The 18,064-nt window shown below is 37.5% G+C and overlaps 1 protein-coding gene across 8 annotated transcripts in view; it reads left to right on the forward strand.

Moving 5' to 3' along the window:
• LOC127429746 (protein-tyrosine sulfotransferase 1) overlaps nucleotides 1–17,823 on the forward strand; it is a 66,497-nt gene extending 48,674 nt beyond the window's left edge. For 5 of the 8 annotated variants that reach the window (XM_051678883.1, XM_051678881.1, XM_051678882.1 and 2 more), the window contains 3 exons: nucleotides 11,723–11,773; nucleotides 12,692–12,754; nucleotides 17,065–17,823. In XM_051678883.1, the coding sequence (XP_051534843.1) occupies nucleotides 11,723–11,773; nucleotides 12,692–12,727 (87 nt within the window). In that variant the 3' untranslated portion in view covers nucleotides 12,728–12,754; nucleotides 17,065–17,823. The remainder of the gene's footprint in view (nucleotides 1–11,722; nucleotides 11,774–12,691; nucleotides 12,755–17,064) is intronic. The other 3 variants (XM_051678885.1, XM_051678887.1, XM_051678886.1) reach the window with 3 other exon arrangements.
• The last annotated feature ends 241 nt before the right edge of the window (nucleotides 17,824–18,064 follow it).

Below are 18,064 nucleotides of genomic sequence, written 5' to 3' on the forward strand. Positions count from 1 at the left end.
GTAAACAAGAAATACCACGCAGAGACTGAAACATCTGTTGTTAAATCTGGTCCCAACAGCTTCCACAGTCACACCATGTATTGTCCTAGTTGAAAGCTGTTGCTGTTGGTGGCTTTTTCTAATCACTCATTCGTCTTGTTTGGTGTGCACATCAAATCCACCTGAACTCTGCAGGGTAGCTGTAATATGAGGCGGCATGTATATGTTTGCTCTGAAACAGTTCAGCGACATTATCTTGTCAAAGCATCTGTGAGTTTCAGTTGTGCATGACATTTTGGCTCTTTCTGGTCCCTATATTGCTAACAAGTTGCAAAATGCAGAGACCAGTAGTAAGTCTCTTGTGAATTAGTAAATTTTTGAATCCTGTCCAAAGCCACAATCGATACCTATTAAGTGGCTTTGCAACTTCATGATTCATGTTGGGAAATTGATATTAAGATCAATACGTCCTCCATCTCAATAGTGCTGCTAGTGACATAATGTGGAAACAGTTGTGTTTAACTGGATTGGAGGCCTTGAAAACTGAAATCGCTTGGCGGCAACTTACCAGAGTAATTTGAGATTTATTCATTTTTACCCTTTTAACAAGAGAGGTAATTTATTAAATTATACATTTTAATTAATCATTCGTTAATTCAGATTCAAATAATTGAACAGTATGTTTATTTTACATGAGTTAATCATCTATTAAATATTTAAAACGGATGTTATTCACCTATTAAGGAATAGTTCACCTTAGGGCTGGGCGATATGACGATATATATCATGGCGATGATATACTGTATAAAGTGTCAATCGACAGAGATTTTGCTATATCGTGTGTATCGCGATATGTAAATATCCATGTGCACAGCATTGGCTTATCTATCAGTGGGCAGGGTTTCACATGAGACAAGTGTGAGAGAAACACAGGGTTTAAAACATTTCTGGCAGCCGCCCAAGCAAGCAAATGAAATTACATTCATCTTGCGTTCAACGTTTCATAAGCACTTAATATGCTTCTTGTTGGACACGCGCTGTGTTTCATGTGCATCGTGTGCGCTATCTCTGGAGCACGCAAGTCCGCGTGAGTCAAGCATGCTCCCTGATGTGTACAGGAGAGCACAGAGCGGGATCACACGCGCTATGTAATCATTTTTGACTCAGGAAAAACCCTGAGAAAAACATCTCCACAGAAAGTCCAGAAAACATAGAAGAGCTTGTTATTAAAACATGTGAAAAATCTGTGGTGTGGGCTCACAAAACCAAACATGGAGCAGAAAAATAATAATTTTCTGCTAGAAGTTTTTATTTCCATTTCATTTTTTATTTTATTTTTTCTACTTGTGTATTATTCTCTATGCTGTATTGCTTTGGGAAGATCTTGAGCTTCTTGAGGAAGGTTTATAATAATATTGATCAACAATGTATAAGACTGAAATGTGGCATAATGTGAAATTTAGCATTATGGTAAGAATGATTTAAAACCAAAACTTTTTTTTTTATTCATGTATTTTTTTGTACTTTTAACTATTGTCAAGCTCCAAATAAAGAGAAAATTCTATAAGAAGAAATATTTGTAAGTATTTAATTCACTGACAGAATTACCCGTTATTTAATACACTAGCCAATTTTTCTTGATTTTCCCCCCAAAATTATTATATCGTGATATAAAGTATATCGTTATCATGATATAAAATTACTCATACCGTGATATAAGATTTTGGTCACATCGCCCTCCCCTAGTTCACCTAAAATGAAAAATTGGAACACAAAAGATGTTTTGAAGAATGTCCATGCTACTATTTTTATAAAACAAAAATGTATCTGGCATGCTGTGCCAGACTTGATGTTAGTGATGTTAAGCTGCATTGGTTCTCGCTTGTCAAACATGTTGCAACACATAAACAAAGCTTGAATGTGATTTGAAAACTACATCGGAGAGGAATATTTTTAGACTTAACGACTTGAATTTCAGACTGTTATTCACAAAATTTATTTTATGCCTTCAGAAGACTTGGAATATAGTGCACAAGTCATATTGACCCCTTTTATGGTTCTTTTGTGTCTGTATGGAGCCTATCAGCCCCAGTCCCATTTTTTGTCATTGCACTCTGGACATTCTGCTAAATATCTTTGTTGGGTTCCACAAAAGAAAGTTCTGTCATCATTTCGCTTTTCTTTTTTTTATTTTCTTTTTTTTTCTCCCAATTTGGAATGCCCAATTCCCAATGTGCTCTAAGTCCTCGTGGTTGCGTAGTGATTCGCCTCAGTCCGGGTGGTGGAGGACGAATCCCAGTTACCTCCGCATCTGAGACAATCAACCTGTGCATCTTATCACGTGGCTTGTTGAGCGCGTTGCTCAACTCACCACGCGCCCCACCGAGAACGAACCACATTATAGCGACCACGAGGAGTTTACCCCATGTGACTCTACCCTCCCTAGCAACCGGGCCAATTTGGTTGCTTAGGAGACCTGGCTGGAGTCACTCAGCACACCCTGGGATTCGAACTAGCAAACTCCAGGGGTGGTAGCCAGCGTATTTTACCACTGAGCTACCCAGGCCCCGTCATCATTTCGCTTTTTACTCTTTATTGCACGTTATTATAACTTGTTATCCATGTTGAATCTAGTCTATAATAATCTGCTAATAATGCCCTTCCCTGCATGTTTTGTGGTAGTACAGGGCTTCTAAGAATAGGTGTGAAAGAGTCATAACTCAAGGGGCTTTAAGTCAGCAGTGTCACCCTGCATTACAAGAGTTGTGGTATATGACTCTCCTATCACATTTTAATTCATCTTTGATGAATAGCTTTTTGCTGTTTGTGTGATATGGAACAGTGAGCACTAGCTCTTCTGCAGTTTCTGCCATGCTCCGCTGCACCTCTCGTCGGAGACTGCAGCAGGTGATGTTGGATGTGATGGTGCAAAAGCCCATGGCGCTGGGAGATCAGGGACAGCAGCTCCTCTGCCCGGGGCTGAAACACAGTCAGCTACATATATCTGTCAGCATTCCTGTCTATTCACCACCTCTCCTTTTATTGCACAGTGCTGACAGCACTATTGACTACTATAAGGGATTAAACACACCACCGTACTGTGCCTTAACGTATATACCATAAGCTCTTTAAACATGTCTGTACATAAAGGGGAAAGCAAAGACAATTATTACAACATCTTACTTGGGTGGTAATCCTTAAATTATACTAATTATACTAATGAGACTTTGGATTTTATTTAAATGTGCACTAGGTAATGTTTGCACTAGGTAAACTCTACTCATGTTTGTGCTTTGCTGGCTCTTATTTGCCTTCCTGCAAGCTACGGCTGGTCATCATGTGCCTGAAGTAGAATAAGGCACATGACGTTTCTCGAATACTTGATTCTGATGGGTCAGTTATGGCATTCTGCAGTCAAAAATGATGCTTAACTTCTAATTAACTGTTTTCCCTGGCAACCAATGTCGAAAATGAATATTCTGTCATAGATTACTCTGTCATATTGTTTCAAACCTGTAGGACTTTGTCTTTTGTGGAACATAACAGTAGATATTTTAATGAATAATGAGGGCTGTCTTTTCAGTACAATGTCAGTGTATTGTGCCTCACTTTAAAGTAGGACTGGGTAAAAATATAAATGTTCTGATGCATCGCATTGTTCATTGAATGATCTCGATATAGATTCTTAAATCCCAAAATCTATCTTTTACTCTATGTGGAATCTCTACTACAATGAGAGGAAAATACTCGCATTTGCAACCAAATTTGGCTGGCAGGTATTGGCTGGTTAAATGTTCAGATTTTACTCACCAGTTGTGTAGTATAGTGGGGAAGAAGTTCAGAAATGTGTTGAGAGTAATAGTTTGATTTGACTGTGTTCCCTGTATGATCTATGCAATCAATTTGTCATTAAATAATAATTTTTTTGATACCCTTTCTGTCCTTTACAATCAGTTGTTGATCAAAAACAAAAAAATACCATTTTAATTCTAATCATGCATACAGTAGATGAGGTAAAGTCATTTGAGCCCTCCTCATTAACAATTTTATCATTTAAAAATGCACTTTGCAGAATTTTTAGCACGTGTTCAACAAATCAGTGTTAAAATGTTAAAATGTCCATTTTGCATACATATGAAAAGAAAATCTCTCAGCTAATGCTGTTCTTTATTCAAGGGACCTTCTAATTAGGTAGATTATGAGAGTATTCATTTTTGAAATTTTATTTTATGATTAGTTTTTAATCTTTTTGGTCACATTTTAGCTTTCTAAAAATTAAAAAAATTACATTTGAATATATACAGCCAGTGTCTAATCACAGACATTTTTAGTTACACAGTGTGAAATATGTTTGCATATGCGAGTGATATAATATAAAGATTGTTCAAATGAAGATCACGATGCATCGGAAAGTAAATATTTTTTACCAAGTCATACTCAAAAGTATTATAAAAATAGTCAATGTGACTCACCTGAAGGAGAGCTTGCATTGTTTTAAAGGTGAACAACCACTGAGAACCCTTCTCTCATAACGCTCATGAACGTGCAGTAGACATCAAGATTTTCACTGCAGGTAAAACCTATCGTATGTTTTTAGAAAACTTGGAATATGACACAAGCTGCATGGACTACTTTTATGATAATTTTGGGTCATTTTTAAGCTATAAATGAGGCACTGTCCACTGCCATTGCATTAAAAAGAAGGTCCAAGTTATTAATTAATTTCATCATCTCCTTTTGTGTTCCTAAGTCATATGGGTTAGGAACGACAGAAGGGATTTATTATTGCTACATAGTATTTTTTGGAGTATTTGGCAATATGATATGCATTTTTCACGTTCAGTGTATTTGAAGACAAACCCATTGTTCAGTATACCAAACCACACTGATAGCTTTGAAAGAACAGTGCTGAATGTAAACATTCCAGTACGGAGGACTCTGCTTCCCCTGCTGAGCTGCACAGTCAATTTTTCCATGTGAGCTGCCTACCCTGAGCCCATGAGCTGTGAGGATTTGAAGAATTTTGCTCCGATACGAAGGTCTCAATCAAACATTCACTCAGTTACCCACAGGCTTTGTCAGTTGTATTCTCACTACTCAAAAGTTCTTGTTCGAACTACAGTTGAAGTCAGAAGTTTACATACACTTAAGTTTAAGTCATTAAAACCATAATTTAACCACTCCACAGATTTAATATTAGCAAACCATAATTTTGGCAAGTCGTTCAGGACATCTACTTTGTGCATGACACAAGTCATTTTTCCAACAATTGTTTACAAACAGATTGTTTCACTTTTAATTGGCTATATAAAAATTTCAGTGGGTCAGAAGTTTACATACACTAAGTTAACTGTGCCTTTAAGCAGCTTGTAAAATTCCACAAAATTATGTCAGGCCTTTAGACAATTAGCCAATTAGCTTCTGATAGGAGGTGTACTGAATTGGAAGTGTACCTGTGGATGTATTTTAAGGCCTACCTTCAAACTCAGTGCCTCTTTGCTTGACATCATGGGAAAATCAAAAGAAATCAGCCAAGACATCAGAAACAAAAACTGTGGACCTCCACAAGTCTGGTTCATCCTTGGGAGCAATTTCCAAATGCCTGAAGGTACCACGTTCACCTGTACAAACAATAATATGCAAGTATAAACATCATGGGACCACGCAGCCATCATAACGCTCAGGAAAGAGACACATTCTGTCTACAAGAGATGAACGTAGTTTGGTGTGAAAAGTGCAAATCAATCCCAGAACAACAGCAAAGGACCCTGTGAAGATGCTGGAGGAAACAGGTAGACAAGCAAGTCCTATATCGACATAACCTGAAAGGCTGCTCATCAAGGAAGAAGCCACTGCTCCAAAACCATAATAAAAAAGCAGACTACAGTTTGCAAGTGTACATGGGGACAAAGATCTTACTTTTCAGAGAAATGTCCTCTGGTCTAATGAAACAAAAATGGAACTGTTTGGCCATAATGACCAACTTTATGTTTGGAGGAAGAAGGGTGAGGTTTGCAAGCTGAAGAACACCATCCCAACCGTGAAGCATGGGGGTGGCAGCATCATATTGTGGGGGTGCTTTGCTGCAGGAGGGACTGGTGCACTTCACAAAATAGATGGCATCATGAGGAAGGAAAATGATGTGGATATATTGAAGCAACATCTCAAGACATCAGCCATGAAGTTAAAGCTCAGTCACAAATGGGTCTTCCAAATGGACAATGACCCCAAGCATACCTCCAAAGTTGTGGAAAAATGGCTTATGGACAACAAAGTCAAGGTATTGGAGTGGCCATCACAAAGCCCTGACCTCAATCCGATTTGTGGGCAGAACTGAAAAAGCGTGTGCGAGCAAGGAGGCCTACAAATCTGACTCAGTTACACCAGTTCTGTCTGGAGGAATGGGCCAAAATTCCAGCAACTTATTGTGAGAAGCTTGTGGAAGGCTACCCAAAAAGTTTGACTCAAGTTAAACAATTTAAGGCAATGCTGCCAAATACTAACAAAGTGTATGTAAACTTCTGACCCACTGGGAATGTGATGAAAGAAATAAAAGCTGAAATAAATCATTCTCTCTACTATTATTCTGACATTTCACATTCTTAAAATAGTGATCCTAACTAACCTAAGACAGGGAATGTTTTCAACAATTAAATGTCAGGACTTTTGAAAAACTGAATTTAAATGTATTTGGCTTAGGTATATGTAAACTTCTGACTTCAACTGTATAAAAGTGTTTTGTTACTGCAGCAATGAAAAATTCAATGATGTGAGAACAAACAGATGTCATTTGAGGTCTTGGTTGCCTCATTTTGCGTATCACTGTTGTTATATGCCTCATCTAGATTTTGGGAACAAGATATGTCACTTGCAGCCAACTCTGGCCCAGTTGTCAGACTTGCTGTTTTTATGGGGATTTGAAGGAGTGTGTGGGGACAGATAGGATCAAATATGAACTGAATGAATGTATGTTTTTGACTCTTGTGTTCTACAAATCCTCCCGAACTGTGTTTGGCGACTCGCCCATACTAACAAAAGGAGTTTACCTGGCTGAAGATCTAGGTATAGCCGAGATCTCAAGACATTAATCACTTGCATATGAGCAGGAGAGAGCCTGATTTCCCCAAAGATTATTTTTCTCCAACCTTGGAAAAGATGGGTCACTTTTGTTGATTAGTGAGGTCAACTTGTTTTCTTTTCTTTGTTATTAAAGCATTGGTGCTTTAATTAGTACTGCCAGCATGCAGTGCTTTAACCGATAAGGGACTTCCACATGACTCACATCAACGTTGCTCAACTCATTTAACTTTATGGAGTGAAGCGTGAGCTTCAGTGTAACTCTGGTGCCGCACTGCGCTTCCATCAATTGTTGTAACGCGCCTCTCAAAGTTAAAATAATTTCAACTTTGACCCCTTTGCTGCTGACCTTTCAAATAGCGAGCCAATGCATCATTACATGGGCAGTGCCAGCACTTAAATCAAAACAAGACACTCTCTGCAGCGCTTTTCAAACGGAGAACGTATAGTGGCGCTTGACTTGTATATGTGACCAAATTTCACGCTATGCGACTAAAATATGTATTTTATTGTGCACTGGGGAGTAAATATGGAGATTTTACTCACCAGAGCTTGAGTTGTGTAGTGATGATGAAGAACTTGAGCGGCGCAATCCTTTTACTGAATAAGAAGCTTTATTCAGTAGCGTCTTCTACAGTGTGTTGTGTCTCATGAGTGCACGCCCTTAAGGAAATTGAACTTTTTTGGCTGCAGTGGGTCCAGATCTGTCGTGATCGTGCAGTCACCATCACATTAGTTCAGCCATGAAATGGCATTGACATTTAATTTAACTACATCAACTCTGACTTTTGTTAAACTTTTCCCCGGAATGTTTTCACAACATTCTCCGTTTCAAAACATGACCCGTAACACGCTTGTTGGACATCTGCTAGAAGGTAAAAGTGTTGCAAAACTTGAGAGTTTGTAGATTTGAATTTGAGAATGTGTACAATAAATAGTTGTACAAGCAAGTCATACATATATAAGTAGAAGTTTCCTTTTACTTCGTTCTCTGTATTTTGTATCCAAAGATGAGACCCAGGAGCCCCATTTTCATTTCATGTCTCTTTTAAAATCCTTTCTGTTATTTACAGTCAGTTGATGATCAAAAAGATAAAAAATAAACATTATTTCTAATAATAATAATAACCTAATTATAAATGACTTCTTGACCAATTAGTTGACTTTTCGTTCAACCCACTGAATAGCTGTTTCTTTCCTCTTGAGGACCCCCTTTAAAAAAGAAGGAGCAGAATTTCGTGAGGTTAACAGTCTTTGGGCGATAGATTATTTCGAAATGGGAAACATGCGTGCCTTTCGAGCTGCAAATAATTTCCATTCAGTCTCTCAACCGCAAGCTTGGTTAGCCAGATCGACCCAAAAGAACCCATTCCGAGCTCCACTCCCTCTACACCCACTGACTAAATCCCACCTCTTGACCCACTAGTGATACCAGCTCTCTTTAACCGGTGCCTAGAGACTCCTCTCTGTAATTGGGTCTGAAGTCTTGTATAACAGTCATATCCCAGGGCTGAGCTGGCTGTGATAGGGAGAGCGAGCCAAATTCACTCGATACCCTATCCAAGAGAAAATGCCTTTAACGCAAACAATCTCAACAGGGCCAGTTAGAAGATTGCTCAGATTTTTTTGTCCCCATTGCAGATTCTGTCAGCTCAGATGAATGCGTTTTATGTTGAGGAAAGGCAAGACAGGACTGATCAGTCTTTGGGAGCTTTGCCTTTCCTGTCAGGATGTTTCATGCCAATCATTTTTGGCTGAACATGTTCTCTAGCACAAATGAGAATTAAATGAAAGGAAAACAAATGGGGGGAAAATCTGGCTTGATTAGTTCATTCCTTACGGACTGTACTCATTGCTCCTGACTAGTGCTGGCCGAATTAGTGAATATTCATGAATCACAATGATTTTGCTGACATTATAAAATTAAGCAAAATCTTGAAAATCACAATGATTTTAATGCACTTTTTATTTGGCCATAAAGACTTCGCCATTAGATTAGTTTTACAATCCTACCTTGTCTTATGAATTGCAAATATGAGAGCATTGAAACAGATACAGTATTTTAAAAGTTACTCTGATTTAAATGTCAGTAGCAAAAATGACATTCGATTTATTTCTGTGAAGCAGTTAAACTTTTCCAATCTATTCAAAACTCTGGTTCAAATATTCATTTGCGTCATGTTCACAGTAGTCCTCTACGACATTTTCCATGAATAAAAAAAAATGTTATTTAAAAAATTGTGAGAAAACAATTTTATTATGTATTGAGGTATTGATACAGATTTCCCGATTCAATTCTGATTCACAAGCTCTTGATTAAATTTGATTCTGATTTCGATAGCCTAGTATTAGATTCTTATTCATTTGGGTATATTTCAGTTATTACGTCTATTTTGCTTACATATGAAAGAAATGATCTCTCAGCTAATGCTATTAATTATACATGGGAGCTTCTAAGTTGGCACATTACGGAATGTTAATTAATTAATATATATATATATATATATATATATATATATATATATATATATATATATATTATCATTAGTTTTCATCATTTTGGTCACATTTTAGCTTTTAACAAAATTTACAATAGACATGTTTAGTCGCATAGTGAGTGAAATTTAGTCGCATTTGCTAGTGATTTACTCTCATTGTAGATGGTTGTGCATAGAGTGAAAGATTGATCTTGGGATTTTAAGAATAGATGTTGGGGTTGTTCAAATGAAGATCGTGTTAAATCCGAAAATCAGTACTTTTACAGTACCTAACCCTAATTGTTAATGGGTGCATATAAATAAAAATTAAATACTCATTATTCTTTGCGTTCATTGAATTATAAACGGTGAGGAAAACATACCTTGATTACTTTTAACTACATTTTAGTGTATTTTGTTTCTGCATTAAACATATTGAATCTACTTTGCAACATTGGCTGTTTGGTCAAAATTATGGTTCCTTTGATTGGATATTAAAACACTCTTTTAAGCCATTTTGGAGCAGATACATGAGTATTGATATTTTTTTCCCGAAGATTATCAGAAGGCTAAATTTGTTTTTAATGATTTTTAGCTATATCACCCAGCTTACTCTTGACCAACTGGAAATGGGGGTCATTTATAAGAAAGAGACTTTTGTATGGCTCTAATAACTCACTTCCCAGTAGCAGCCCCTCTACTGGAAAGTCAAGAAATAGACAGCGCTTCAGGTTTCTCATAGTCTAGACCTGCAACAGCGAAAAGTGTTTTGAAATACTGGGTTCACCGCTGAGTTGTCTGGCTCCTCCTTGGGCCACCACTTTGCTCCTTTGCACACATAGATACACATTCAACGCATACACCCCAAACACTTGCATGCTAGACAGCAAGTCCCTTATTGCCAGTTTCGTAGGCTTTGAAGGCCAGCAAATGAGATCAGCTGGATTGGTCTTAATTGGAGATTGTTGGTCCTGTCCTTCCTGCCCTTTTTGGTTCTGCTCAAATGCTTTCTGGAGCAGACACGCTGGCTGGTTCTCATATCCACCGTGAACAACATTCAGTCTGTCTCTTTTGCCTTTTATACTTTCTTTCTCTCCCAATCTTTCACTCTTTCTTTCATCCCTGCCTCCAATGCCTGGATCAGTTGTGTGAATTTCGTGAAGTTAGACACCCTGGGAATTGACACACAATATCCTCCTAGCAGCGCAAGAGAGTGTTTCACATAAGAGGAGTCTGTTATTCGCACAGTGCCTGAATGCAAAGCTTTTCATTTGGCCATTCCTGCTGCCTGGAAACAGAAAAATCAATTGTACTGATGCATTTGGAAGAAGTTTTTTTTACAAGGAAACTTAAGGAACAATTGACCCATATATGACAATTCTGCCATTATTTACTCACACTCATGTTCTCATGAAATGTTATTTTTTCTGTGGAACACTAAATTAAACATTCTTTAAGAACTTTTAACAGCTCTTGCCATAAAACGGCAGTTTGTAGTGTCCATTGATTGTCAAGCTTCAAAAAGGACAATAAATAAATAAAACACCATAGTTGTCCAAAAGACTCATTTACTGTATTGCTTTTTTCTATAGTCGTTCATCGGAGACTTCTGAAGCCATAGGATAGGTTTGTGTGAGGAACTGACCAAAATGATTATTTATTATTGTTATAATAATACCTCCCCCAAAACTTGTGTCTAGTTAGTGTTTGCATTTAAAATAAAATATGCCGTGTCATGTTTGGCTGCTACACACGCAAGAACCAATGATGAGTGTGAGTGATGTTCTTTGACAATCTGCTTTTTTGTTGTTTCTCCTTTTGTGAGCTTGACAGCCCCTGGTCACTATAAACTGACATTTTATGGCAAGAGCTGTATAGTAATATTTCTTCAAAAATGTCTGCTTTTGTGTTACATGGGAAACAAATAAGAGCCTGTAGGTTTGAAACGACATGAGTAAATGATGAAAGAATTTTCACTTTTGTGAGAATTTGTGTATTTCTTTAAGGCAGAGAAAAAACTGAGGTGTTCTTGGAAAGAAAAAAAAAAACCTGGAAGGATTTGATGGAAACTCCTATTAATTATACAATTCAATAATTTGGTAAAACTGTACTGAGGAAAATTAGCTGTGTTGTAGTTCCTGTGTTTGCACAGTGTAACAGCCTCTAAAATCAGCTCTCTGTTTTTCCAGGTCTTTAAAGGTGAATTTCAGCTACCTGATTTTCTTAAAGAACAGACACAGGTATGGTAGATATTCTGCCGTTCTTAAGCTCTCTTCATAAATAGTGGGTTTTTTCATTGATTTTTCTATACCTATGATCAAATGATGGTCATTGGAGATCTTAAATTTCCATCTGCTTCAATCCACTCACTCTGATTCCTAGCTATTTCTGTTTGTCTCATTTACTGGTTAAAAACCTGTCCTGTGATCTCCTGCAGCTTGTTATCTTCTGGTCTCGTGTGTTTATTTTTTGGGAAGGCATCCATCCGCTTACATTAGTGGTTAGTTCTGTGGCCTCATTTCAAACACTGGCTTTCACAGTTGAAGCCAGACTCTTACAGTTAGAAGGTTTAGACTGCCCCCTCTTGTACAGACTCTTGAATTTTTTTTTATTTTTATTTTTTTTATAAATCTGATATAAAAAATAAAAATAAATAATTCCTGTTTGTAATATTTCATAACGATATCTTTGAGCACATCTTTTACAGGAAACGATCAAGTTGGTTTTTATTTCCACTAAGGTAGATTAGAGAGTGTTAAGAATTTTAAGAGAAATTATGGTAATTGTGATTCAGAATAGGTGTGACTAATGAATCGCTCCAACTCGAATAAACATGGACAGTTTCTCTCTTAACAGCTCAAATATGCTGTGTCTCATTGAAACCTCTGTTTGTCTTGTTGAATCATTAATACCAACTGACAGGAACTGCTTTTTTTCCCCCTAAATTAAACTTCTGTTTCTAGAGATAAGACTATTTAATGGGAAATCCAAACTTTATGGTAACTGCACTGAAGAAATCCTGAGAAAAATACAAATACATTGGGAATTGTATTCATTCATGCATTTCGTTGCACTCAACTGTACAGTGAGATAATGACCTTCTATATGAGAATTAAATGATTTGTTGAATGTGTAACCAATGTTTCCCTTCTATACAGCTTCAGAAGTCCCCAGAAAAGCCAAACCCTAGTTAGGAGGAGAAGAGGACTTTACTTGTAGAAGTGAGTTACAAACCACAATAACAGTGACAATTAACAAACCTCATTAAGTTAAAAGATAAGCTCTTAACATCACCACAGAACAATTAACTAAGAGTGGCAACAAAAAACAATAACGGCATAAATAAACTCAGCAAACAGCAACACTAACCACATAATTTATTTACGTTGTAATGCATGCTAGGAACTCGCAACTTGCACATTTGTTGTTCTAATGTGTGTGTTTAAGTAGATGCAAAGTAATTCACATTTCCTAGTATCTGTGACTAAAAAAAAAAACCCCCATAAGCTGGATGAAATGTAATTACATTTTTTACAGTGTAGTTGCGGGTTTGAAGAACAATGCAAAAATCAGATATCATTATTGCACCACACCACATTATTTACAGTAAGAAAAGGAAAAAAATGGACAGTGTTATCAAAATGAAATACTGATAAGCAATGTAAAAAAAACAGTATTGTATTGTAAATTTATATACTGTACTTGAATGTGTGATATTTTATTTTCAATAAAAAGCACAAAAAAAAAAAATAGAATTCAAAATGTAGGTAGAATTATATATATATATATACACACACACACACACACACACACACACACACACAGGATTTGCAGAACACAAGAGTCAAAAACATACATTCATTCAGTTCATATTTGATCCTATCTGTCCCCACACACTCCTTCATATCCCCATAAAAACAGCAAGTCTGACAACTGGGCCAGAGTTGGCTGCAAGTGACATATCTTGTTCCCAAAATCTAGATGAGGCATATAACAACAGTGATACACAAAATGAGGCAACCAAGACCTCAAATGACATCTGTTTGTTCTCATATCATTTTCTTGCTGCAGTAACAAAACACTTTTATACAGTTGAAGTCAGAAGTTTACATATACCTAAGCCAAATACATTTAAACTCAGTTTTTCACAATTCCTGACATTTAATTGTAGAAAACATTCCCTGTCTTAGGTTAGTTAGGATCACTATTTTAAGAATGTGAAATGTCAGAATAATAGTAGAGAGAATTATTTATTTCAGCTTTTATTTCTTTCATCACATTCCCAGTGGGTCAGAAGTTTACATACACTTTGTTAGTATTTGGTAGCATTGTCTTTAAATTGTTTAACTTGGTCAAATGTTTTGGGGAGCCTTCCACAAGCTTCTTCCAATAAGTTGCTTTTTGGCCCATTCCTCCAGACAGAACTGGTGTAACTGAGTCAGGTTTGTAGGTCTCTTTGCTCGCACATGCTTTTTCAGTTCTGCCCACAAATTTTCTATCAGATTGAGGTCAGGGCTTTGTGTTGGCCACTCCAATACCTTGACTTTGTTGTCCTTAAGCCATTTTTCCACAACTTTGGAGGTATGCTTGGGGTCATTGTCCATTTGGAAGACCCATTTGCGACCAAGCTTTAACTTCCTGGCTAATGTCTTGAGATGTTGCTTCAATACATCCACATCATTTTCCTTCCTCATGATGCCATCTATTTTGTGAAGTGCACCAGTCCCTCCGGCAGCAAAGCACCCCCACAACATGATGCTGCCACCCCCATGCTTCACGGTTGGGATGGTGATCTTCGGCATGCAAGCTTCACCCTTTTTCCTCCAAACATAACGATGGTCATTATGGCCAAACAGTTCCATTTTTGATTCATCAGACCAGAGGACATTTCTTCGAAAAGTAAGATCTTTGTCCCCATGTGCATTTGCAAACTATAGTCTGGCTTTTTTATGGCGGTTTTGGAGCAGTGGCTTCTTCCTTGCTGAGCAGCCTTTCAGGTTATGTCGATATAGGACTCGTTTTACTGTGGATATAGATACTTGTCTACCTGTTTCCTCCAGCATCTTCACAAGGTCCCTTGGTGTAGTTCTGGGATTGATTTGCACTTTTCTCACCAAACTACGTTCATCTCTAGGAGACAGAATACGTCTCCTTCCTGAGCGGTATGATGGCTGCGTGGTCCCATGGTGTTTGTACTTGCGTACTATTGTTTGTACAGATGAACGTGGTACCTTCAGGCATTTGGAAATGGCTCCCAAGGATAAACCAGACTTGTGGAGGTCCACATTTTTTTCTGAGGTCTTGGCTGATTTATTTTGGTTTTCCAATGATGTCAAGCAAAGAGGCACTTGAGTTTGTAGGTAGGCCTTAAAATACATCCACAAGTACACCTCCAATTGACTCCAATTATCCTATCAGAATCTAATTGGCTAATTGCCTAAAGGCTTGACATAATTTTCTGGAATATTCCAAGCTGCTTAAAGACACAGTTAACTTGGTATATGTAAACTTCTGACCCACTGTAATTGTGATATAGTCAATTAAAAGTGAAACAATCTGTCTGTAAACAATTGTTGGAAAAATTACTCATGTCATGCACGAAGTAGATGTCCTAAACGACTTGCCAAAACTATAGTTTGCTAATATGACATATGTGGAGTGGTTAAAAAATGAGTTTTAATGACTTCAACCTAAGTTTATGTAAACTTCTGACTACAACTGTATATATATATATATATATATATACTGGCTTATATATATATACAGGTGCATCTCAATAAATTAGAATGTCGTGGAAAAGTTAATTTATTTCAGTAATTCAACTCAAATTGTGAAACTCGTGTATTAAATAAATTCAGTGCACACAGACTGAAGTAATTTAAGTCTTTGGTTCTTTTAATTGTGATGATTTTGGCTCACATTTAACAAAAACCCACCAATTCACTATCTCAACAAATTAGAATACATCATAAGACCAATAAAAAAAACATTTTTAGTGAATTGTTGGCCTTCTGGAAAGTATGTTCATTTACTGTATATGTACTCAATACTTGGTAGGGGCTCCTTTTGCTTTAATTACTGCCTCAATTCGGCGTGGCATGGAGGTGATCAGTTTATGGCACTGCTGAGGTGGTATGGAAGCCCAGGTTTCTTTGACAGTGGCCTTCAGCTCATCTGCATTTTTTGGTCTCTTGTTTCTCATTTTCCTCTTGACAATACCCCATAGATTCTCTATGGGGTTCAGGTCTGGTGAGTTTGCTGGCCAGTCAAGCACACCAACACCATGGTCATTTAACCAACTTTTGGTGCTTTTGGCAGTGTGGGCAGGTGCCAAATCCTGCTGGAAAATGAAATCAGCATCTTTAAAAAGCTGGTCAGCAGAAGGAAGCATGAAGTGCTCCAAAATTTCTTGGTAAACGGGTGCAGTGACTTTGGTTTTCAAAAAACACAATGGACCAACACCAGCAGATGACATTGCACCCCAAATCATCACAGACTGTGGAAACTTAACACTGGACTTCAAGCAACTTGGGCTATGAGCTTCTCCACCTTTCCTCCAGACTCTAGGACCTTGGTTTCCAAATGAAATACAAAACTTGCTCTCATCTGAAAAGAGGACTTTGGACCACTGGGCAACAGTCCAGTTCTTCTTCTCCTTAGCCCAGGTAAGACGCCTCTGACGTTGTCTGTGGTTCAGTAGTGGCTTAACAAGAGGAATACGACAACTGTAGCCAAATTCCTTGACACGTCTGTGTGTGGTGGCTCTTGATGCCTTGACCCCAGCCTCAGTCCATTCCTTGTGAAGTTCACCCAAATTCTTGAATCGATTTTGCTTGACAATCCTCATAAGGCTGTGGTTCTCTCGGTTGGTTGTGCATCTTTTTCTTCCACACTTTTTCCTTCCACTCAACTTTCTGTTAACATGCTTGGATACAACACTCTGTGAACAGCCAGCTTCTTTGGCAATGAATGTTTGTGGCTTACCCTCCTTGTGAAGGGTGTCAATGATTGTCTTCTGGACAACTGTCAGATCAGCAGTCTTCCCCATGATTGTGTAGCCTAGTGAACCAAACTGAAGAGACCATTTTGAAGGCTCAGGAAACCTTTGCAGGTGTTTTGAGTTGATTAGCTGATTGGCATGTCACCATATTCTAATTTGTTGAGATAGTGAATTGGTGGGTTTTTGTTAAATGTGAGCCAAAATCATCACAATTAAAAGAACCAAAGACTTAAACTACTTCAGTCTGTGTGCATTGAATTTATTTAATACACAAGTTTCACAATTTGAGTTGAATTACTGAAATAAATGAACTTTTCCACGACATTCTAATTTATTGAGATGCACCTGTATAAGCCAGTTTGCATGTCCCCATTTATCACAAATGGGGACATGCAAACTGGCTGATATTCCACTGAAATTCCTCTTATTTTGAAAATGATTTTGCATTACACTACTGCATTTAAATACATACTCCCTTGTTATTAGTTCGTAAGTGACATTGAACTAATCATAGGTTTGCTGCTCTCACAGGTGGGTGCTTACTAGGCTGCTGCACCCTTACTGTGTTTCAGAGTTGAGTAGAAGCAGATGCCGTGGGACCATGATGGACTTGCATCACCCCTGCTATGCTAGGATCTCCATGCATGGAAACACTACACACACAAATATAAACACACACACAGGCCTCTGGGCCCGGACCACTCTTTGGAGGACAGTTTGGCCTTTGATGTTGTACTGTAACAATTGTGGCCTAAGAATGTCATTGCTGTTCTTAATAAATTGTTTCTTTTTCATTTCTATTTTTCCACACTGTACTCTTTTTATTTCTTGGCTACATAAACCTGTGATTCTGTTATAAGAAAATACAGTGGATTTAATTAGCAAAAGGAAGTATTTATGGAGGAAAGTTAGCTTTAGAATACAAGACACAATCTCTATTGTCATATTTTTAGTTTGTAATGCCTTTGTAATGTGCAATTCCTTTTTGGTATTGAATGATGTGCAAGATCTTGAGCTATTGAGAGTGTGTAGAGTTAGAACTGCATTTTGTTCTCTGCATTCACAATGGAGTGACCTTGTGTACATTGAGAGTTGTAATAAATGAGATGTCAGTGTTTTAACACAAGAGGCAATTGACGTTTCTCCATTGGCAGAGATGCTGTGTGGATTTCTTTTAGTTCTTTTTACAATCATTATTTTTCTACTTGTGTAAATAATAATTATATGTGATTTTATTTCTTTCAATGAAATAAACCTGTGCACACTGTTGGCAGCATTGTGCTGACATTACTCAGATTCTTATATTAGGGGTAGGAGACATTGTTTAAAGGTGATGTGTGTTAAAATACTTTGTTTAATGTTTTGCAAATTCAACTACAAGTCTGCTTTTGTGGGTTGACCTTTAACCGAAATCAGTAAAAACTCTGTAAATTTGTACAAAATTGTTTCTGTGGCACTTTAAAAATATTGTTCTAAGTATCCCGACGGCCTGCCTCAGCAACATTAAAGGTTCTGTAATCGATTTTAGCAT

This window comes from Myxocyprinus asiaticus, chromosome 39 (genome assembly GCF_019703515.2).
Source record: "Myxocyprinus asiaticus isolate MX2 ecotype Aquarium Trade chromosome 39, UBuf_Myxa_2, whole genome shotgun sequence".
In the NCBI taxonomy this organism is placed as follows: domain Eukaryota; kingdom Metazoa; phylum Chordata; class Actinopteri; order Cypriniformes; family Catostomidae; genus Myxocyprinus; species Myxocyprinus asiaticus.